General features: G+C 40.7%; 2 protein-coding genes across 3 annotated transcripts in view; one reads left to right on the top strand and one right to left on the bottom strand.

Annotated features, from left to right (window-relative positions):
* Positions 1–8,186, bottom strand: LOC308396889 (galectin-9; the record flags this gene model as incomplete). The annotated part of the gene is made up of 5 exons (XM_080882523.1): positions 1–1,515; positions 6,956–7,127; positions 7,242–7,330; positions 7,410–7,946; positions 8,145–8,186. 5 exons carry the CDS (start codon positions 8,184–8,186, stop codon positions 1,357–1,359), a joined length of 999 nt encoding a protein of 332 aa, XP_080738649.1. The 3' UTR covers positions 1–1,356.
* An 8,462-nt stretch (positions 8,187–16,648) lies between these two features.
* The window catches only part of pak5 (p21 protein (Cdc42/Rac)-activated kinase 5), an 86,892-nt gene continuing 78,303 nt past the window's right edge, over positions 16,649–25,237 (top strand). For both annotated transcript variants that reach the window (XM_080882188.1, XM_080882186.1), the window contains exon 1: positions 16,649–16,783. The gene's annotated coding sequence lies outside the window, so the exon portion shown is untranslated. The remainder of the gene's footprint in view (positions 16,784–25,237) is intronic.

Here is a 25,237-nt window from a genome sequence, read left to right as displayed (position 1 = left end):
TTTTTTTTTTAATTGCCTTACTTTCACATTGCTGTTGCTCTCCTTTCTCTGTGGAGCATTTTTTAAACTATCTAATTGAATTTTTCTAAGTGAATGTTACAAAGGGAAACACTGGAGGTACAAAGGTGATGAAGTCACGTGAAGAGCAGAGGTAGTCCAAAACTAGAAGACCACATGGGTTTAAAAAATATGCCACAGTTTTTGTTAATTATACACACAACTTTTGTTTATTTATTTTTTTCTGCTATTAAACTGTTAGTAATTGGATGAGAGTAATATTTTTTAAGCAAAGTAAATATATGTGGATAGAAACGTACTGAGATGTTTTTAGTTTTTACTGAATTTAAAAACAAATTATGTCCATAAGATGAAGCTAATCATTATTTGTTCCCAGTATAAATATCCAGGCTCAAAATTCCGCCTCGTCGTCTGTGTAGCTGTTCTGTTTTGTGGAAGTTGAAGCCTTGACCCAAATGTGATGTTAGCTTAAGGGTCTGGTACAATATCTATAATTTAACAATATGCTGCTCTTGAGGTAAAAATGCTAACGTTTGGGCTTAAAGGAGTGAGGACAGAAATGGTTTCACTGAGTTTTTACTGTAGGAAAGAGCTTTTCAGGCTACCTCTGTCAGTCGTTGACAGAGGTAGCTGATGGTGTTTTCCTTGTAAAACTCACTGTAACTTTGGTGAAACGATTGCTTGTCGACATGTATCACACAGTCGATCATCCAGTTAGTTCCTTTTATACGTTTGTGCTGATTTTTTATTTCTCTGAAAGAGAATTTCTCTTATTTTACTGTTATACAGTTTCATAGTGTTGATCTGTTAAAACAAAACACAATAAAAACATGGACTTGATTACACTAGGACCCTTGTACATTTATTATTAAAGGATTTCTACAGTTAATACTAATCGAGAGGTAATAATCATGAACCAGTGTTGCCGTTTTTTTCCAACATCGGTGCATACATAGTTCTCAGTTATCTATTAGTTAGTAGGACTTTCATATTATAGATTATGTTATTGTCTACAATAAAAATAGTAGCAGTAGCATCTATACAGAAAATCAAATGCCTCTGTGCATGAAGTGATTAGTGCTGTGGCACAGGACGTATTCCTTATTGTTAAACAATGAGCTCAGCTCATTACCTTACACATCACAGGACCAACTAACATGCTTATTTATCCCATTTTAGAGCATAATGCTAAACATTAACTGAAACGTTACCCCCAAGATGTAGCCTGTAAATACCGTAAGAGTATGTGTCACACCATTAATCTACGTATATGTATCTCTGCTGCATAAACACACAGTCGTATATATGCGTTCATCTGTGTGGCTAAAGCTGAATTTCTTAAGGAAGTGTCTCCACATTGACGTATGTGAGGACAACATCATGCAAGATGTTGATTCTGTCGATCTGGTTGAGCTCTCTGATGCGGTGACGGAACTCAAACAGGGGGATGTTGTTCACTGCCACCCTGAACGTCTCAGGCGTGCACAGGATCTTCATCTGCAAGAGAACACACCACCAGTGACATCCTTACATTGAGACTATGACATCTTATGTGTACAGGTAAGAAAGTTCTTCACCAGGTATTACTAAATAAAAAAAAAAATAAATATATATATATATATATATATATATTATATTTATATTATATATATATATATATATATATATATATATATATATATATATATATATATATATATATATATATATATATATATATTATACATATATATATATATATATATATATATATTATACATATACATATATATATATATATATATATATATATATATATATATATATACACACACATATATATTAGGGGTGCAACGATACTCGTATCGATATTGAACCGTTAGATACAGTGCTTTCGGTTCGGTACGCATATGTATCGAACAATACAAAATTTGTAATTTATTTTATCAACTTTCCTTCTGACGATGCTGTCTGTGTTGAGCGCTCAGTGTATCTGCGTTCGACTACTCCGCCTAGGCTGCACTGTCGAGCGCAGATCCACTGAGCGTTCAACACAGACAGCATCGTCAGAAGGAAGAGCGCAGGGCAAGCTAGCGAGACAGAAGTTAAGCTCTCCTTGCAACATGGCAAATTGAACCTCCCCCACCCTCATTCAGATCTGGCGTTTGGAATTATTTTGGTTTTCATGTGACGTATGACCCTGAAGGTAAGCGCGTCATGGACTAAAGTAAAACAGTATGTTGGATGTGCCACGCAATGCTCAATTACATGGGTGGGAACTAGTGTGTTAGCGCTCGTTAACGTGTTGGCCGTCTAGCCCCATGCAGGGGTAGCTCGTTAACGGAGATTTGCCGTGTTGTGGCGTTAATGTCATTTCAACGAGATTAACGCTGACAGCACTAGTGGGAACACAACGAATATGACTGCACATTTACTCCTACATCATCCTAGTGCAAAGACAAGTGGAAGCAGACAAAAACAACAAGCATGCATGCTACAAACTTTACCCGAGTCATTTAGACAGCCGTTAGCACATGATTCTCCTTATGGGGACCTGATATGTTTAATATTGTGGCGAGCTCAGACAAGGAGGAGACGTAGGTGTCGTTTGGTCTTGCTTCCCGTGAGCTAGCCAGGGAGCACAGCCGTTTATTGACATCTGCAGAAGAACACTGCCGCTAGCTAACTGCTCAGCGCGGCAACCGCACAGCAACAACAACACACAGAGCGCCCTCTGACCCCGGAAGGACACACCGTCGCAGCGAGAAGGCGTCACCCGTCACTATGGCAACATAAACAAAACATAACTGTACAAACAGAACCCCGAACAGCCCTGACCCGCTACATAGCCCCCACCTAAGGGGTCAGTCGTCCCCAACTACCCCACACAAAGTCCTGCAAATGTCCAGGTGCCTTCTTTTGGCGCACCGGCCGGTCACGACCGGCGGGGGAAAAGTCACTCGGGTCAGAACATGAGGTGCCACCATCATCCCACTTCTGACACCAATGTGGCGAGCTCAGACAACGAGGAGACGGAGGTGTCGTTTGGTCTTGCTTCCCGTGAGCTAGCCAGGGAGCACAGCCGTTTATTGACACCTGCAGAAGAACACTGCCGCTAGCTAACTGCTCAGCGCGGAAACCGCACAGCAACAACAACAACACACAGGGCGCCCTCTGACCCCGGAAGGACACACCGTCGCAGCGAGAGGGCGTCACCCGTCACTATGGCAACATAAACAAAACATAACTGTACAAACAGAACCCCGAACAGCCCTGACCCGCTACAATATGCTGCTGAGAATATAGCCCAGAAGAAGTGTATAGTATAGCTTTTATTTTGGAAAGAGCCATTTCTCTGTAATAAACTCTCTTTTCCAAAGATGCCAGCCAAAGAAAAGCTCACCACAAAACGGAAAAGTAATGACAAATCAGACTATAAGGCAAAAAGAAAGTGCAGCTTTATGGTTTCATGGACAAAAGAATTTCTGTGGCTGCAATATGACGAGCTAAATAACCGGGGCTGCACATAAGTGGTCCGCAGGTGCGCATTCGCTGTCAAAACAAAAAACAAAAAAAACGCGCACAAGATATGAAGTTGCAACGCGTGTTTGCATACATACGATTTTCTGGAGGAGGACAGAAATTTGTTTAAAACTCTTAAAGATGTCGAAGAAGCTCCTTTAAGCAATTACTTTGGTGTTCCTCTACCTCCAAAGAAATGTCAGAAGGAGTCCGAACCACAAAAGAAGCGCGTATTCTCGGAAAAGTGGTTGCAGGAGGTGAGCTGGCTTCAAACAAATGATGAACGCACAGAGGTGTGGTGCGGAATGTGCCGTGAAAATCCCACTCTAGCGGACAAAAACAGTGCTTTTTATATGGACGCAAACGCGCGTTGCAACTTCTTATCTGGTGCGCGTCTTTTATTTTGACAGCGAATGCGCACATGCGACCACTTATGTGCACCCGTGTAAATAACATAATGTTCTGCCGGGTGTGTTGTTGGTTTTCTCTCGATTTCTGAGTCGACAAGCGCCTTTGTTACTGGGACCAGTCATTTTAAGAAAGGCCCCCATTAGAATCCATGAGAAATGCAAGAAATGCATTATTGCTCAGTCTGCAATATCTTTCCCAGAACAAACACCAATTGCAAATAACATACTAAAAATAAACCTGAAAAATCTGTTTAGAACAGCGTACTATGTTGCAAAGAGTGAACTACCACTGGCAAAATTTAGCAGTCTTTGCAAGGTTCAAAAAGCAAATGGCCTCGATCTTGGTTCCACTTGTCTCTTACCCGTGACTTCAGTGGAAATTTCAAATTCAGGATCTGACACAGACTGATTCATGTCCTACACAGTTCTTACAAGTTCATAGAAATTTCTGTTCAATTAGAATCAAGTATTTGAGTTGATGATTGTAATTTTTATACAATGTTCTAATTTGTTTTTCAACAATTTTTTGATTAATGTTTTGTTTCCTTTACAATATTATACTTTAATGTATAATATTGTAAAGGAAACAAAACAGGAAACAAAACATCAATCAAAAAATTGCTCTCTTTTTTATTCGGGCTGCTTACATTTATTTTGGGCTACCAAAAACTGAAGAGTCCCTGCCCGAAGGGCTACCAGGGATTTTGAAATTTTGAGAGCCCTGAGATATATTTATTTTTTTAATTACTTTTGTTTCAACAACATTACATTTAAAAACTGTACTTTTGAGTTAAAATATATATTTATAATTTTAATAAATGACAAATTAAAAAGACATGAACATTTTTTTTGTATCGAAAAAATATCGAACCGTGACACCAAAGTATCGAACCGAACCGAACCGTGAATTTTGTGTATCGTTGCACCCCTAGCATTTAGGCGTGTAGACATAGTCAAGACGACCTGCTTAAGTTAATCCAAGCATCAGAGTGAGAAAGAAAGGCGGTTTAAGTGACTTTGAATGCATATGGTTGTTGGTGCCAGAAAAGCTAGTCTGAGTATTTACAAACTGCTGATCTATTAGGATTTTCCCCACACAAGCTTGAGCTCCATTTTTCTCGGTGAAAATGTCTTGCTGATGCCAGACGTCAGAGGAGAATGGCCAGACTGCTTCGAGCTGATAGGAAGGCAATAAGCACTTATTACAACTAAAATACGAAGAAGAGCTTCTCTGACTGCACAACACATTGAAGCTCGATGCAGATGGGCTACAGCAGCAGAAGACCACACTGGATAACACTCCGGTCAGCTAAGACCAGGATAATGAGGCTACAATTTGCACAAGGTCATCAATATTACACAATAAAGGGTTGGGCTGATGAGTCTCAATTACTGCTGTGGCATTCAGATGTGAGCATCGTACCAGAATCTGGTGTAAACAACATGAAAACATGGATCCATCCTGCCTTGCATCAACTGTTCAGGCTGAGGGTAGTGTAATGGTGATGGGGATATTTTATTTACACCACCGGAGCATCATTTAAACACCACAGTCTACCTGAGTTTTGTTACTGTTATCTTCTACTCATCTTCTAATGGCTGGTTTCAGCTGGATAACCCATCATGTCACAAAACTCAGATCATGTCACAAATATGCTTTCCTGAACCTGTCAGCAAGTTCACTGTACTCAAATAGCCTCTACACCAAATCTGAGTCCAATAGAGCATGTTTGTGATGTTGTGTTCATAGTTGCATCATAGATGTTCAGCCAACAAATCTTCAGCAGCAGTTTGATGCTGTTGTGTCAACATGGACCAGCATCTCTGAGGAATGTTTCCAGCACCTTCTTGTATTAGTTGCCACAAAGACCCTAACCCTAGCCAAAAGGGGTCCAACAAGATACTAGCAAGGTGTAACTAATGAATTGTTCAGTTAGAATATGTCACCTCTCATTAATTAAATTAATGTCAAGTTGAAAAGTGCAGTGTTATTTCCACTTATGCTCATTGTAAAACAAATACTTTAGAGAAAACTCATTGAAAGTGCAGGCCCAGGAGGAGGAGCAGCAAAAGTGAATTCTCATGCGATCACTGGTTTCAAGTTAAAAAAAAAAAAATCTGCGATCACTGAAAATTAATTGAGCACACAATTATTAATTAGCCTAACTGCAAAAACATGGTTATAGAATGACCCGTGAGTGCCACAGATTTCCCAGCTTTTGACCTCCTGGCTCCTTTTATCTGCATCTGCCTCATGGCTGTGATACCCGTGATAACTGTTTTTAATTTTACAAGAACAAAAAATGAGACTTACTGTTTAACAGAAGTAAAGTAAAATTGGTCTTTTCAACACAAAGTATTACAATTTGACATGTAAGTGATGCTGCACAGATCAAAGCTCACTTCTGCTGTATGTACTGTATAGTACACATTATAATGTCACCAAATCAGTTATTAGAAGAAGTAGCAGTAACGAGTGCCTGTTAACACATTGTGTTATTGATGTGAGTGAACACAAACCCAGGACCGTTGGACACAAAGACAGAATCAGCTCCACAGATTAGTCTCCTCTTTACGATGCCTGTTAAACATAAGTGTTATTGATGTTACTGAGCAACATGAGACCCCCACTGACCTCCAGGAGCCTCCCTGCAGCATAGCAGCTCCCTTATCTAGGACCCGCCTGCACAAACGACTTTCCAACCCTTTCCATTTTTTCGAGGCCTAACGTTTCCCATGAGAAAGTGACCTAGAGTCAGTTAAACGCACAAGGATCAGCAGTAAAACTCATTTTATTGCACGTTAGTAGTTTTAGTTTAGTTTCATCTAATTAGTTATTAGTTTTTAAAAGTATTAATAATGTAAGAATTGTTTTAAACTTCTGAAAATTGAGATTAATGATTTAAAAAGTGATCTTCAGTTTGTTTTGTGCTCTGAAGCGATCCAACGATTAATACAACACAATATAGCCTCTCATGGGTGCTTCAGCCCACTGCCCTGATCTAATTTCGGTCACTGCCACTCACCTCAAAAGGGCTCCCAAGCGCAAAAGGGAAGGGACCCTTCAGGTCTCTCTCTTCGGCACCCCAGCGTTCACCCAGTTTGTGGTTGCGGACAAGCACCTGCTTGCCCGCCTCGTTGAAGCGGGGGTTGATGTGAAAGGCGATGTCGTTGCCTCTCAGGAAGTTCACTGTGAACCTGCGGGAGACCAGACTGATTCAGACTAAAGAAAACATGCTCTCAAGAACCTAATGCAACATGAAATCCACCTCGTTTTTCAAAGACACTGAGGGCACACAGACGCAGGCTTACATTTTAGCGTTAGGTTTCACATAGCCCAAGATCGTCATCATCATTTTGTCATACACCCCTCGGGCCAGGTTCAAGTTGTATGGCACGCTCTAAACAGCAAAGAGAGAGGAGCACAGTAAAACAGCCTGGCAGCAAACTAACACACCCGGTTCCTTGCATTTGACTCACTAGAGGTCCAGATGTGGGTGGGAGCCAGTGGGGAGGCATGATGGATGGATTCTGCCTAGGCCATCCTGATTGTCCCGGGTTATAGGGCCAGCCGGGATTTGCAGGCCAGCCTGGTACATTTGGATGGATGCTGGGAGCAGGTGCAGGCACTGGAACTGGAGTTGGAGTTGGATTTGGGACTTGAACTTGAATTGGAGCTGGTGGCTGAGGAGGCTGGTACTGGATGCCTGGCCAGCAAGGCTGACAGGGCTGCACTGCAGTTGGAGCTGGAACTACAGTTGTGGTTGGCGCAGGAGGTGGTGTTATGACTTGAGTGGGAGATTGGAGTGGAATTGAAGTGGGGACAGAGACTGGAGCTGGTTGCATCCCAGGCCAGCAGGGTGTGTTTGGCTGGCCTGTCCAGCACGGTGCGGGTTGAGTGGCCTGTCCTGGCCAAGTGGGGAATCCAGCTCCAGAAGGTGACAGGCTGGGCCAAAGGCTGTTAGCCTGTGGGGCAGAACCAGAGGACGGGCAGCTGCCACACAGAGGATCAGAATGCTGAGACAGAGGAGGAGGCGGAGGAGGAGGAGAGGAGGAGGAGGATGGAGAAAGAGAAGGGTCAGGAGCCAAGATGGGAGGGAGGGAGAAGGTGGACACGATGGAGGACACCAACTTGCAGTTGCAAACATAAGCAAAAAGTTATACATTTACATTAAGGTTGGATAACAGAGGAGAATGCAATGCACTCATTCTTACCAGAGTAGAGATCTGAGAATTTGATGAAGTACTTACATCCATGCTGCCTGTCAGAAAAAAATTAATGGAGCTTTTATTGATTTTAGCCTTTTAAACCACAATTTAAAAAAAAAACCCCCAAAAAAACAACCTAACAGGACTTTATAGAGATAGAAAGAAGCTAAATCTTAGTGTGCAGTTGCAAACACTGATATCAAATGAGAGAGACATGAAAAGAAAGCTTTTTTAAATATTATCATTATTATTTTACAAGCTGGGAACATGCTCTGTAGTCACACTGTGCTTTGACAGCAGAGTTCACAAGGTGACCACCAGAGGACTCTACAGCTTTTCAAGATGTCAGCGCACGGTAGAACAGGAAGATTGTCCAACTTCCTATACGCAGATAATTAAGGCTTACCCATTACCACGAGACATAGTAATTGGCTGATGACCACAGTAAACATCTTGAGTCATGGAGAAACATAGTGGCACATTGATTTGGGTCAACACGGTGACTTATATGCACTTAAGAAGGAATGCACAGTAACAATAACTCTCCGTTGTTAACCTTACAGCTTTTTTCAATGCAGATTGAAACTAACTATACTTTCTGTTTGCTTCTTAATGTTTCCTGTTGCTATGAAATAATAACAACATTTCATTTAATCTACAGTCAATAAGTCAGATATGGATAATAGTGCACAAGTTGTCATAAAATGTAAAATTTCAGACAGGAAGTTAAAAATGTCCTTGATTTGGACTTCCTGTCCACTCCTGCCACCTTTATCATAACCAATCAACATTAATCAGTCTGATGAGTTACAGTTAAATGATATCTTTATTATTAAAATTTGTTGTGTTCTTAAATTTAGAGCACATTTTATGGCCTATTTGTCTTAGAGAAGAAGATTTTGAGCAGCATTTGCAAAGCTCTCCCAGGACCCAGACCAGGAAAGAATTTTTCACTTCACCTTTTACCTGTTAGAGTGTGCCGTTTCTGATCCATTACATAAAAAGACACTGCAGCAGATAAAAAAAATAAGAATGGAAGTTACCTCAACTTTGCTCTAGTCCTCAGGTGCACACAGGAGCAGGATGTGCTGTGGTTTAAGGCAAAACGTTGACTTGGAGCACACAGAAACAGTCTTTTATAGCCTTAAATCCTCTCTTCGTTTGGCCCCTCCTCGTTCTATCACTCCACTTTCAGAATAAAGCCCCTCCCTGCGTGTCAAAACTATGTGCGGAAAAAATATATTGCAGCTCAATTACCATTTTACGAGTTTTAATCAATGCCATTTCATTAAACTAAGTGTCAACTAAACTTAAGGGTTAAAAAGTCGCAAGCTGTTAAAAGGAAAGGTGTGGTGATCTTAAGATGATGTTAAAACTGCAATTTAACATAAAGCAAAGGGGAATCAGACAAAACTGAATCGTGTCTTAAAGTTTCAGGCATTACAAAACAGTGAAATGTACAGCCTATGACAAATGTTGTGTCCACTTTATTTACTCAAACTAGGTCCAATGGCAGCACAATGGCCTGTTTTTTGCAGTCATGGGACTGTGTAACACACTCATGCCATACCACTGTAGGCAACACAGAACACAATTACAGGGCAAAGAGAAATGAGTCAAAACTTAGTGCTGTTTTTTTGTACGTCTAGTTGATTCGGGCATTTACGACTAAAGTCACAAAGTGCTGCTTTGGTTTGGCCCTCGCATAGTTTGCTGGTTTCAGTTCGGCTTTGACTGAGTGATCCCTTCTTCCAGTCTCACATTTTTTTTACATTTACAGTGGACAAACCAACTGTTTGACATCTTTCAGCATTTATAAATATTAAGAGATTTCAGGTTCACACCCAGCTAAATAAATCTCCACTTAATCATCAGCAGCATGACAAATAACACTTGAACATGTGGCTTCACACAATCGCTATAGCTGTCCCCGCAACCTTATTAGATTACCAATCATCTGAGCTGAAAAATGTCAGAAATTGCAGAAACTCTTAGAATGCAGACACTTAAACCTCTGAGATTCTGTGGTTGGGTGTGCGATTTCAAACTCTATCTAGCGATACGCAGTGAAAATGTTTAACTTTCTTTAACTTTGACTGTCAAAAGGTTACGTTTTTGTTTCAGGTAAGCAGCCGAGGTACTTGTGAAATATTAGCAAGTAAAAGTTATTGTTGAAACACGGGCAGTCGGTAACATTAAGTATTATCACAAAGTGTTTCCTTTATGCAGGGAAAGGTTGACCCTCATGCAAATGAGTGCACTCACCACTGCAACGAACTAAGTTCAGCTACAGTCCATGTCTTTCACACAGTGCATTATTTGTCTACTGCATTTCTCAGGGCTTGCAGCAGTATTTAAGTGTTTCCTGTGTGCAGGTTATTGCATATTCAACCTGTGTGTGGACTCCAAGGTTAAAAGTTATAATCATAGTTCTTATACTTACTCATTAAACACCAACACCAGGGGTGTCAAACATAAACTGACCCACCTAAGATTCAATCTGGCCAACTGGATGGCTTACTATGTATAAAAATGCTCAACAATTGCTCTGATTTTTCCATGCGGTGCTCCTTCTGCTGTGAGGGTTACAAAGTGAGACAGTCATGGAATTTGAAAGTATTTTAAATTGTGCTTATGCAAATCCAATCAGTCTAATTAATATTTGCATGTGCATGAATGCAAACTCAACTTAGAAAAAAAGACTTAATGGTACAAAGACGTCGCTGTTGATCATCTGTTTGCAAACTAATGGTTCATTAAAAGGGAACATGTGCATACTTGTAATAAAGTAAATTAAAGGAATACATTTGAAGGCGTCATTTATACCTCCACCAAGGAGGTTATGTTTTTGGTAGTGTTTGCATGTCAATTTGCCCAACATCCACCAAAAGCCTTATAACTTAATAATCGATGATACTTACGCTAATACACTAATGGTGTGTGTTGTTGACATAAGGATTTTAAATGTCTTGTCACATTTGACCTTTGATCTCTCCTTCAAGATCAACAGAATGACGTGAAGGTCAAAGTGATAATAAAACTATGTAGAGCTATTTAACACTATGCCTCTTGCTTGACCATGTATAAGCATATAGGGAATCATATATGGGGATTTTCAATATAATGTTACTTAATTATATTATAATTTTTTTTCCAGAAAACAAAATAAACTTGCAATCAAACACATTTTTCACTTGATATTTCCTACCCAACATTTACACCAGTTTACTAAACAATGAAACAAATAATACACATGTATAAAAATAATAATTGTGCTCCAAACTACGTCAAGAATATTAATAACAAATAACAAAAGCCTGCACTTTGTGCTGGTTTTAACCGGACTCCAAACTTCAAAGAGTTTAACACTTTTGAACTACACACTTTAACGCTTTATCTCATGCTTATGCTATATGCTGTTAAAGTGACATGCTAATCTCTGAAATGTTTATTATGTTGTTTGACGAGTTCACATCATAAATTGCATAGAAACAACACTAACTGGCTGATTCTGCATCATTTTGTGTTCTGCCTTCATGCACTCGGGCACACGTGTTAACTTGCATTTACAATCATTAATTCTTCATGAGTGTTTGAGAGCAGCCAACCCCAGGAGCCCAGCGGCTCTACAGTGTCACGTTGGACAGTCTGGGGAAGTTGCAGCCTCTGGCAGTGTATGTGTGTGTGGCAGCACTAGAATTTGTTAAATTGAGCATCTGGGCTGATTAAATCCTAATGTCTCGTCATCTCATTTAAGCTGTTACAAGGCAAATTGTGTAGCTTTTTTTAAAAATTGATTTTTAATAGTTTCCACAATTAGATAACAAATAGATGAATGTTTGCCATTTGCCCAACAGGATTGTTGCTCAGCTCATTACAACAAACAGTGAACAAGGCAAAACATACTGAATAGTAATTTTATAGTTATCAGCATCTTGATTAAATTATATATTTATCACACTTAAATCAAATGGTGACATTTAAAGCAGAATATGATTTTTGTTAGTAAAATTTAAAGTTCTAGTTTTTACTGGCTGATTTTCTTTTCGATGATTCACTTTTCCTCTGTCAAGCATGACTACCAAACAATGAAAAAAAAGCTCTATAGAATTCACACTGCCTGTCTTATGAGTTGGTGGAGACCAAAACAGAAACAAAAGTGAACACAAAAGTAGATTTTCATTCATCAGATGGCCAGACCTTGTTTGTCTGCTGTAACAAGATTTTTTATATTTTTAAGATTTAGGCCTAGTTTTGTTGCTCCCAGGTGGGAAAACTGGTTTAAAAATGACACCTTACAGTTTGAGATGCCTTCTGAAGGTCAGATGTTAACTAATGCTAAGCTAAAGCAATGTTCTAAATGTGCTAACTGGCTAAAGCGAAGCGCCGTTGTGCTTGAATAAGCCACGATAACCTTTGAGGGGTGAACACTTGCTGTTAAAAGTGAAGCTCAAACTCGAAGCAGCTGGGCAAAAGGAGAAGTTTCATATACTTACTACCACCTTATAGCTATATAAAAAGGGTATTCCTGTAAGGATCAGAAGACTTCTTCTTTTTTGTTGTTGCTTGGGCTGCATAGTGAGAGGATAGGATACTTCCAAAGAAACAATCAATAACATTTAGTTTATGTCTCCTCTCCTGGTTGGCCTCTCCAGGGCATGAACTGACATTTGCTTCCTCAATCAAGTCTGAAAACAAAAGCTGCAGCTCACATATAATGCAACTGTAACAGATATAGCTATATTTGAATAAGAAAGCAAACTACATCTCTTCATTTAAGTTTACCATGTGGTCATGACATATGCTGCTCAACGGGAGAGGGAGTAATGATGTCACTTGCAGGAGATCTCTTGTTGTAGTTTCAGCCAATGGGGTAGCTGAGAGAAAAAGGAGGAAACCGTGAGGCGTGCTGCTGTTAGGCAGAAGAGAGCATACTGGCAGGAGCAGGGTTTTCCAAAGCAACAACGGTGGCATTAGTCTCTGATAAGCTCTGGGCTTTGTTCCAAGTGTGGGTTCAACGCTTGTCAGATGAGTACTGCCCTCAACTTTATACTTTTGTCTCTTTGCCCCTTCTTTCCAACTACATGTGCAAGAAAAAAAAACTGAATGTGTGGAATGAGACACCTCTTCGTGGTAATCCTACAACGGGTAATGGTTTGGAGTGTTTAGTCAGAGGAGTAGTTTTCCATCCGGTAGCAATAACCTGTGGCTCTCACCAAGAGCTAAAGATGGTGTTGTGCCTTCAAACACTGAGTGAAGAAGAGAGAGTAAATCAAAGAGTGTGTAAGAGTGGAGTAAGAGTGAGGGAGATGGTTTCAAATACACGGTTATTGCTTCAGTTGCCATGGGGACAGTAGCATGTTTGTGTGTGTGTGTGTGTGTGTAAACCTGAGTATGTTTATGTATGTGCATTGAAATTCCAAACATCATATCTGGGCCACTGTGAAATGAGTTTAGTATCAGAAAAAATCACATTATTCAAACAGAGATGCCTGGGCTGATGTTCCAAGAATAACAAAAACCCACATTAGAACTCCTGCAGCTGCACTGTCGTGACCTGCGTACTCCCTCAATCCACCACTAGATGGAGGTGTCAAATATTCACTGGGGAGGTTGCAGTCATGTGGTGGGCAAACCCCTGATCTCAAAAAGGCCATTGGATCGGCTCATTTTTTCAGGTCAGCTGATTCCTTTGTGGAAATCACAGTAAACATAGTAGTTCTGGAGTTTTCTTCCAGAACTACTATAGTCCACTTCTGGACAACTTAGTCCAGTCGTGTCAAAATATCAGTACAATTTATTAAACTCCCCAGCAGTGTAATCCAGTTCATCAGCCTCACCATCCAAGTATGGCATAGTTCCCAAATCTTGCTATCACCCTCAAATTTTAACCACACTTCAAAGCTGTAGTGTGTCTGTGTGTGTGTGTGTGTGTGTGTGTGTGTGTTTTTTTTCCAGAGATGGTAAATCAGCTGTTCCATCCTGGATGCAGCTCTGTCCACAATTCAATTTTATTATGATTGAAAGCTCAATTACCATCCAAAAACACCACCGCCCCTCCTTTGACAGATGTGGCTGTCTGTAAACCCCATAATAAGTGTCGCATATCCTGGAATAGTCTTCTGAAAGGGTGTTTCCCCGGCTGAGAACCTGAGCTCGCATGTCCCCAAAGAGATTTATGGGTGGTGGCAATCTCCGTGGGAGACAGAGCAGGCAAGCGCAGTATGATCTGATCACAAAAGGCCAAATCAGTGGGACAGGAAATCAGTTAATACTGAGGAACTGTTTTTGAAGGGTTTGCTTACGTTTGTAAGCATGGTTTTGACATATGTTGCACACGTGTGTAGTGAGGACAGGAATGCACCTCCAACACCATATATTTGAAAGATGGACAGTTTTAAAGTCTTCATCTGTACAGAAGAAGGAGAAGAAGAAGAAAGATGGTGATAAAACACATGTGCTGGCAACTGTTTCATTGATCCAAGTGTTTAACAGCAATACAAAGAGGCAGATCTTGCATTATGGATGCTTTCTCCCTCCACTATCCTTCTAGTACTCAGTTTAAAAGAGCAGAGCAGACATAAGGAATGTGCTGTGAGTGGCAGAAAGTGGCTGTTGCCCTTCCATATTCGCTTACCATAGTCTAGGGAAGAGCCCCGTGCTACAAACAACATGTCAGAAAAAGAGATGGAAGATCAATGAGGGCTGTGACACAGTGGGAGCTGGCAGAGGCTGTCACACTGTGTGTGTCCTTAAAGCTTTCACTGGAAGAACATCTGTACTGATATATTTGCTTCTATCATCCTGCCTAAATCAGCTTCCTAAAATTACAACTTAAAAGAGAATTTTCTTAAAGTGTATGAAACTTCATTGCTTCATTTTTCATTACATTTTGTTTTTACAGTGCTTGCTATTAGTAAAGGACCTCTGACATAGCTTCACTGTTTTCCTTTTCCTGTATTTGTTTGTCTGTTTTCAAAGGATTAATTGTGTTGATATTGTCATTCATTTTTTTTTTAATTTCTTGTAATCCACAACCCTGTGGACTAAAAGCTGATATTATGTAGGCCAAGAGGACATTTGCAATCAAATGAAATGTTGAAATGTAATGTAACCAAGTTAGCTTCCATGCATTACCTGGTGGCAGAAACTTATCAGTCATTACTTTATTTAACTATTTCAGCTATTTGTTTATTACTAGCATTTTATCAATCACTGCAAATTTCAGTTGTTTACCATCACTTTTATATATTTCAACCATTACACTCTGCTATATTTATTTTTTTAGCTTCTGTATAATATTTAAAATTATGATTTTAACCGTTACTTTTAACTGACTTTCAACATTATTTGTCTAATGTTATTTAGCCAGTACTTTAGCTTATCTTCTTATCAGGTATATAGTCCAGAGGTGAGGGGATCAATTCAAATATTGATAGTACTGATACCAACCACTGGTACTGGTATTGAATCAATACTAGTGTGATAGCATCGATGCTTTTTTCTATCCTCCAAGTTCAGTATGTAACCCAATGAACTGTGTTAAAGAAATAATAATAATTATTATTGGAAATTTAAAAAATATACTTCAAAAATGCACTAAAATGTTTGAACCTTCTTGTGTTGACTACTAGGTCTATTTTTAATAGCCTACAGCACATTCAAACAACAGAGTGTGACCCAAAATGCTTTGGAGACAGACACATTTACATTCCAGGTCTCCAACAAACCCAGTTTCAAAACACATGAAAATCTAAAAGGTGTGTTTTGTTGTGTGCTGCCTTTATAGGGTAAAAGGATCAATATCGGTACTGATACTGGCCCTTTATTTACTTGGTATTGCATCAATAGCAATTTCTGCAGTATCACAACACTAATATACTCTACTAGCAATTTATCCATCATTTTTCTCATTACTTTCGGTCAGCTTGCAGGTGGCGTATCCCTGCTTTATCTAGTTTTTCCTATTCACACCATTAGTACTACCGGTCAGTGATTCCAACGATTTAGCCGTTACTTCAAGCTAGCTGCCAGAACCATTAAGCCAACTTTAAGCTGTTTCAGTCTTTTAACTTTTATTTAACGTTATTACTGAAAATATAATTAAACTTTAGAATACGTCAACAACTTATAAACAATTTAAAAGCAAATGTATGATATACCATACCATTTTAAGCTAATTATTGTAACAGTTTATTCGTGTGTATTTGTAAGCTATTTCAGCTTCTTGTGTATTACATTAAGCTAGTCCAAACAGCTATACTGCTCTGGTACTCTCCATAGCAACAATAGACGACAGGGAGGGGGAAAAAAGAAAGAGGTTTTTCACACCGACGTTTATTGAATATGCTCGATGTGTAGCTCTCCCAGCACACCTACGTGACTGAAAGTTGTCCCTGCTCTGTTGCACAGGTGCTCCACATATATCCAGAGCGCTCTCCGCCCTCTCCGCCACCACAAACTGCGCTCATTCGCTCTCTCCAACAGCCCGGATGTAGCGCACAGGACCGCACAGTCCTCCACTTTAGTGATAATAACATGGCGCTGGCAGACACATAACGGTGCCCACCACATTGATAATACCCACACTAACAGGCTAAAATAAGCTACGGGACATGTGAGCTCTTCCACCCCGGGAAAAGCAGGTAAGTGCGGGGCGTTTTATTCGATAGAGCCATTTTGACGGTGTGATTTGGTAAGGGGGAGAAATGTGGCTGTTGATGCTTCTTGCAGGGGGGCAAAAAGCCTCTCTATAAATGCATCTCCGAGGGTTTTGTGTGTCTAGCCCTCTGTCCGTGGGTTTAATGCTTCATAAACAAAGCAGTGTCATTCGGGGCTTGTTCACGTAGCTGCTTACGATGCATCGTGCAGAAATAAATCTGTCATTTTGTAGTGCATGTGTTGTCATGGCTGTCAGGCTCTCTCGAGCGTCGACCGCTGTCCTTGGTATTGAACTGGGTGGGCATCACATCTCTGTATGTTGCAAATAGATTTTGAGGGCCTGTGTAATGCTAATTTCTTAAATTATGTCACTGTTGCTTACCAGAACCACTGCTATCACTGGCTGGAGGTCGAAGAAAGAGAAGGGGGGGGGGAATCGTTGTAATGGATCTGGGGGCTCACAGTGTGCGTGTATGGTGCTCATTGGCGAGTTTAGCCTAGTAGGCTCTCGTGCTGCTATATTTCTTTATTAGTATTATTATCAGTATTATTATTACCACGACAGCGTCGCTTTTATTGTAGCACTACGGCACATCTACTCCGGAGTGTGACAGTGATGATGACAGTGCAAGACAGTTTTATTGCACTGCCCGTGTTTTCCTTCTTGCAGCTAGAGTTTGAGTGTGCTCCGGCCAATGTAGGCCAGGTAACGGCAGGAACAGATGGCTTGTTTTCAAGTTCAGTGTGGCTCTCGGATTAGATGGTGTAGACGAAAATTAAAAGTGGTGGCTAGGCCCTCTGAGCAAGGGTTCCCCTCCTAAGCTCATAATCACCCTAATAGCGACACTCTATTAATAGAGGCAATAATAACATGTTTTCTAATGCAGTCAGGAGGACTGTATTTTATCCCAAAACACGGGATATACGCTGAAGAATGCAGTCTGCAGAATATTTTACTCTGGCAGGGGATATACAAGGACTAATAGCCCAATAGACATAGCTAACAATAAATAACATGATAGGATAGAACAGGATAGGACCAGCCAATCATTTGTAGATTGATTATTCTTATAAAAGCAAGCCGGACACAAACAATTAGTCAATTAATGGAATAATTCAACCAAAAATGTAATCCACAGCTATTTTATTAATCATTTGAGATCTTTATGCCAGCATAATACCAGATATTTACTGCAATACACATTTCCTGCTTTCCCTGCCTCTGTATGATAACAGAATATGTTTTGGACTTTAAGATTGCAGGTGAGGCAGTACAAGGCATTAGAGGTGAGGTGTGAGAAAATTGTTAAATACTGCAATGAAAACATGACTTGCAAAGCCGATATCAAAGTCTGCTTAGTAGACGTACAGCTCCCGACTTCCTGCTTTAATAGGTACAGTGCTAGCATAGATACAGCATATAGCAACTCAGCAATGAGAATAAATACATTATTTTAAACATGCTTTTTGCAATACGGGTCACACTTTTGCACGCTGCTCGTGTGAATCAAAGATAACCTTTTGCAATGCATATGTTGCTTTGATAGTTACATCTGTTGACGTCTTAAACATCTGGTATTCACTTACAGTGGCAGGAGAGTACCTTTTAGGGCTAGCCCTACAATGTGTAATAGACACCCCGCCCCACCCCCCACCCACCCATCAAAAGGAAAAAACATTCACGTCTGTATAACAGATTGTGTTAACATAAAATATAACTTGAAGTTATTCTGTAGTAAACTGTGCTGATTAAACTGAGCACTAAACCATGCCACAATATTCTTGTAATAATCGTATTGTTACAAGTGAGTACAGAGGGATTAGTTTACAGTAAAACCATTGGTTATCAATCGCAAGATCTGTGTCCACAGCAAGCAGCAACCTTCAGGGCTGAAGAATGAAGCAGATGCTGAAGTGCCAAAAACTGCAATTCCGCTAGCGACCACTTGAGGCTGACTCCAGAAGAGAGTCAATTTCCACTCACTCGCATGTTAAAATTGTCAACTTTACACCATCAAGACGCACGTTACAGCTTGATACAGATAGTTTGGCCTATATGGATACTACAACTGTGTCCTCAGAGAATTATTTTATAAGTGAACAATTGGAAACTGGATTGGCACGTGTCAAAATCAAAGACATGAACATGGGCATAGCTCCTAGGTTGCAAAAATTAAGCCAATGTGAAAGTGCACCAGAGTGTGATAGCTGTGTTTGCAAATCAACTTCTGGTCCTGTGAAAGTCTACAGGAAAATGACTTTGCCTTGACTTCTGTAAACACTTTCCTGGTCATACTATGGTAAAAAAATAGGATTATGAAACCAAACGCTCTCTGGCTAATGAGTTATCACTCACAAGGCTTTAGCCATTGTGCATGAGGTTTCAGAGTCAGACTCAAACTTCCTTATTACACCAGATTTCTTAAAACTGAGATGATGATGATGATGGTGGAAACTCTAATCTCGAGGCTTCAAAATGGGACTTTACAAACCATTGGGTGATGTCATTGTAGCTATGTCCAGGCATCACTTAGATTAAAGGGAGTTTGTGGGTGGTGCTTTAGGTACCTTTCAGATGACTGTTTAGTAGAATCATAATATAGTTTGCCATGTTTAACAGCCTGTCCAATAAGTTTGCCCTTCAGTTTAGTTAAATATGATTCTAGCATTCTATTAGTCAGTTACTTTGCACTCATTAACACATATTTGTTTCTATGCATTACACCTGTACTTATTGCAGCTTGTTAACTAAGTTTGGAAGTGTTAGCCGATAACTTCACCGACAACTGCACCTTCTCGTCCATATATGCCAACTTCTAGCTCCAACAAACTAACATGGCAACTGTAAAAGTACTGACGATTCAAAATGTAAAGTCCAGAAACCCAGTGGGTGATGTCATGGTTGCTCCATCCATCTTTTATGCAGCCTGTGATCCACAGAAAACTTTTTTTTTGTGCTCTAAGCACCACTGACCTCATTTTCGGTATGCTTCTCTGAAGCACTTGCTGTTGCTAGGTAAAGTGTTGACATCTTAAGTCCCACCATATCTAGGTTTTCACTGGAAATGATGTTGACGAGCACAGTGAGATTCCAAGCCTGAGCTTCTTCTTTTTTATAAAATTATGAACACAGTTTATGCGCTAACTTCGCTGTCTGATCTTTGAGAACTGTCACTTCTCAGAGTCACAGGATTTACATAGAAAACACTACCACTCTAGTAGTGCAGAATTTCAGCAGGGTACAAGTGAGGTCTAACAAATGAATAGTAGAAGTTGATGCAACAAGATGCCAAGATATTTTGACATACGTGGATCTAAATCCAAAAGGATTCCATCTTCTTAATCCTTCTTTCCCTCTGTTTTTTATTTTACTGCAGGATTTCTTTGTCTCCAAAGTAGAGCTGAAGTAATGCTGATGATATCATTATGTTCTTGAACTTGATAAAAACTCCAAAGCCAAAAACAGATCTGTCCTCTGTGTGAGCATCCTGACCTCCATGTGTGAAATAGTTGTAGTGCACCTTTAAATATCTAATTTTCCACCCCCCTTGTCCCAATCACGCGTCGATGTGAGATTAAGGGTGCTCGTCTTTTAGAGATAATAGGGTGTGTTGCTTTGGATCGGAAGACACTGCGAAGCTGAGTCAATGTGTTGGTTCATGTATGCTTGCTTGCACACTCCCTGGTTATCCACTCTGTAATGTATTCAGTGCCAGCGCTGAGCACAACAGCTTTACATAATGATCAAAGCTTAAGGGATGCCAGAGCATGGCTTCAGCCTTCAGTAATAATAATAATAACCTTTTGAAGTTATCACAATCCCACAACCTCCTTCCCCTCATACTCTGCCTCTGTCTCTCTCACACACACACCCACACACACTTGCACGGACCCACTCGAAGGTCCTCTTCTGTTTAATGTTTCTGGATACAGGGTGAGCATTTAAAAGAGGATGGCGATAATGAACACATGACTAACTATTTTAGTCCCTATGGCTGTGCACTAGACTGCTCTTGCTGTCTATGAGGAGGCAGCTTTCGTTCTTCACACAAACTCACAATTATGTAAGAGTGCAGTGGCGTGGTGGATTGAATAGTGTTGCCAGAAAAAGACAATCTCACACTCCCTTTGCTATGCACACTCAAGTGTGCGTTGGTTGTTGGTGCTGCTTCCTAATTCCTTAAAGCTTGACCTCACGTTTCACCGGTCACAATCTCCATTTCTCTGTCGGTGGCTAAATAGCATTTGAAATTCAAGGGTGGGAATGTGTTATCTGTAATTGAACTGTCTGATTCAGCCTTCTATTTATACGGAAACCTCTTGAAGACTCATTGGCTGTTTTAACAAAGTGTCTGGCAGACTTCTGCTGGTCGATCTTGCTAATCAAGAAGCCGAGTCAGGAAGCAGGCAAACAAGGTCTGCATAGAGACGAGATATGAAGAGAGAGAAGAGAGGACTACAGAGCGGGAGATAGAAGCTGGAATAGATGAAACAATGGAGGAACAAAGATGGGAAGAGGACGAAAGAAGACAGGCCTTGTAACCATAAGTAAGGTGAGACTAGTGTAGAGAGACCCAGAGGTGGTTGTGAAGCAGGAAGTGAGGATAAAAAGACAACACACATGGGTAAATTATTGGAATTAAAAGGGGATTTGATGAAAAAAGAGTCAAGAATGAAAATCAGGAAAAGGAAAATGAGGCTGAAGGCCCAGTGACTATGCAGTGGGTGAAAATAGCTATTGAAGGAGTATCTGTCTTTCTTTTATTGTCAGGGGTCGCGGGATCCCTTCGGTCTGTCGCTTCTGTTTATTTCAGCTGCGACCGAGCAGTCTGTCTGAATGCCAAACTCATCTTCAGATGTCAGCACTTTTGTCCCAGGTTATTGCATTTTGCTGTTTTGGTCCCAGGATTAAAAAAAAGGCTTCCCTTGTGTTTTCTGCATGGCCTGGTATGTCAGTAACAGAATGAGGTGTATGTGTGTCTGTCTGCAAGAGTGGGAAGACAGAAGGCGAGATTGAGTGTATTTAAGAGACATCCTGACAGAGGAGAGATAACCATGAACAATTGAGAGCGATAGAAAGAAAATGTGTAGGTGATGGTGTGTGTGTGTGTGTGTGTGTGTGTGTGTGTGTGTGTGGGCTTCATGTTTGTTGCCTTTTAAGGATTAAAGAATTAAGTGATTCCACTGTGTCGTCTCTTTACATGTCACAAATGAAAATAAATGGTACAGATGTTTTTGTCATGACTTTATAATGTAATGAAGCCATCCACTTTGCACACAGGGCTGAAATGATGGGTGTCAGTGATATGTTACATTTTCCAATGAGCAACCGAATGTCCTTGCATCCATTCTCTTCCTCTTACCCAAGTCAAGGTCGCAGTGGGTGGAGCCAATCTCAGCTGCCATAGGGCAGTTGGCGGGGTACACCCTGCACAGTCGCCAGTCTGTCACAGGGCTAACACAGAAAAACAGACAACCAATCGCTACAGAGAATTTAGGATCATCAGTTAACCTAACCCCACTGACTGCGTGTCTTTGGATTGGTAGTAGTTGGAGTAGCCGGAGACAACGCACACAGACACGGAGAGAACAGGCAAGCTCCACACAGAAATGACCCGGCAAGAAAGGCATGGTGGATTTGAACACCATTTTAACCACCAGGCAACTGCACATGTAAATTCTCACTTGTTGTGGTAATGAATGCAAAATCCACTATTTGGGATTATTTCGGTTTTAAACTAGACAATATGAGCATGCAATCAGGTGAAGGTCTGCAGCCTTTAAATGAAGATGAGATTTTATTTTTATTTTTTTAATGCTCTACTAGCAACATGCTGCTAGTTTAGCTAGCATGGGGCCTGAGGTGGCTTGATAGCTGACAAACGTCTTGTATTAGGAGTAGAGACTTTGTTCTTTGTTTTCCAGGACTTAACATCAACCGTACTGTTACAGGTCTTGACAGCACTACACTGAGTATTCATGCATGATAAGAAGGTGTGTCTAGGCTTATTAGCCTGCTTATTAACCGGACTTGCACTGCCCGAGAAATGTAACTACACATCGGGTCTAAATCAAGCTTTAGGGTTAACCCTGACGCCCACACCCCAACCATAACCTTAACTCTACTGTTCTCCTCTCTAGCTCAAGGAATGCCACCACCTTCTAGTGCTGATTGTGTCTTACAAGTTGATCAACTTGTCCAGAAGCAAGCAACTATGGACGCCATATATTCACTCAGTTGCCCAACCCTATGGACATGCATATAATCTGCTGGTATCTATCATTTAGAAACAAACCTTGAAAAGGATGCACGCCATGAATCTAAACTACTGTGCTGACGCTCATAAAGCTGTGTAATTTCTTTGTCCTGAACCCACACACACACATACATGCGTACACACATAGACACACAAAGAAAGAGTTAACCTAGATACTCACATAGCATTACAAGTAGAAGGAAGACAGTCAAACATAACCTACATCCTCTACAGTTTTCTCAGTCTAACTTGTCTGCGCTCATTGAGCCTGTTCTACTTCTTTCCCAATTTGTCTCTTGTCCAAAGCTGGAAAGGCCTGACTGGCATTGTGCTGATAGTGTGTGTGTGTGTGTGTGTGTGTTGGTGATGGGGTTAAGGCATCAGAGGGCACTGTAGAAGAGGCCAAGTGAAGCTTGAATACCCAGCGATGCCCTCAGGCTGCATGAATGCTGCATCTGCCTCTACTGCTGCCCAGCACAGAGCTCTGTCACCCACCCTCCAGGCTTAGGGACTTGCACTATTTCTGTGGATGTGTGCGGGCGTGTGTCTGTGTTAACATGCTTCAGCTTTCCTGTCGGCCGAATTGGTTGATACTGCATTGTTCAAGTGTGCTGCTGAGGCCTAACTCTTTTACAGAACTGCGTGTTTAAAAGTATTGTCTCCGTCTGAGTGTGTGTGGGGGTATGTACCAGTGAAGCGCTGTAAGCCTGAGGTCAGTTTAATCACTGTTAAAGTGATACCTGTTTAGAATGACTGGACTTGAGGAGCCAATTGCTGTCTGCTGCCTTCACCCAAAGTACTTTTTAAAAACTGTGCTTTATGACCGTGAATAGGCAAGATTTTCCTCATCTGTTGTCACTTGATTTTATATATATTGAATAAGGAAAAGCCCATTGTTGCCCTTTTCCCTTCTGGGATAGTTCACATGCAACATTTTAAAGTGATTTTTTCATCATTGGTGTTGTATGGTAGCATATATTCGTCGTACTTTTAGGTCACCAGCAACAGTCTCGATGTATTTGTGATCTTGCTCTGATCAACAGAGCAAATAAGCACCTCATGATGCTAAAACACTTCTTCTAAGGACTTTGTTCCAGAAATCATCAAAATCAAATTAATCTGAAATTGCATTTTCAGCCTTTACAGGCAAATCGAAGCGACAAACGGCTTCGTACTGGGAGTTACGCTGCAGTTTCAAATCCAGTTTCACTACATTGTTACAAGCCCAATTAAAAACTGAAGGTAGCAAAGCAAACCATCACAAAAACAACCTGCAGCAGCAGCAGCAGTGGTGGCAGCAGCAGTTGGTCTTATCCACTCTTAAATGCCGTTGGCAATCATTTGCATGCTTTGTCTTTGAGATCTCTCTATAATTACTTACTTCTTTTGTTACTCCTGGCAGTCTTTTCAAGCTATCTGGAATACTGGGGGCTTGCAGATGCGTCCCAGACTTCTACAAAGCATGTTGACTGTGCCGTAGCACCTCGTTTCATTTGAAGTGTAAAACAGGCCTTTTGCTCAGTTCCTTGGCCAAACGCAGCACAGCGACAAAGACTATGAGAACCATCACTTGGCTGAAATTTATGATGTTGTTGTTTGATGGTTGTCATAGTTTATGATGTTTCAATATAGACAGATAGGCAGCTAAGTTATTACATGGAGCTCCCAAGTTTTTTCTGCATATTTGTAGCACCGGTTTAGGAACGAAACAGCGAGTTATGTCTCTCCTCTGGGTGTATTGTGACGGATCTTTGACTTTGAAATGGTAGTGCAACTGTAGACACACTCATCTGATTTCATCCTACTCAGTGATCACAAAGGAATAAGGAAGGAAGGGAAAAGGAAGACGTGAAGGGAAGAAACAGAAAAAGTATCCTGAAGGGATCCTTGGAGTCGCTCAGTGCTCTCCATCAAGTTGCCAGTCAGTATAGCTTTCATAACAGTTGCGAGCAAGCTCTCGCTGTTTTGTTCTGTGATTTGAGATCAGTCAGGTGGAATTTCATCAAAGCAGACTTGAATAAGGACATTCATTATGGCTCAGCTTGATTCATTACCATCGCCCAGCTCCCACACCCCCATGGGGGGACTTCAAAAGAAACGGAGAGGTTGAAGATGCAGGCTTCTATCGCAGCGAGGCTTACATCATAGCATACTGTATCCACCATCTGGGACATAATTATT

The sequence above is a fragment of the Rhamphochromis sp. 'chilingali' genome (genome assembly GCF_963969265.1).
Source record: "Rhamphochromis sp. 'chilingali' genome assembly, chromosome: 5".
NCBI classification, from domain to species: domain Eukaryota; kingdom Metazoa; phylum Chordata; class Actinopteri; order Cichliformes; family Cichlidae; genus Rhamphochromis; species Rhamphochromis sp. 'chilingali'.
This window is presented reverse-complemented; position numbering and strand designations above follow the sequence as displayed.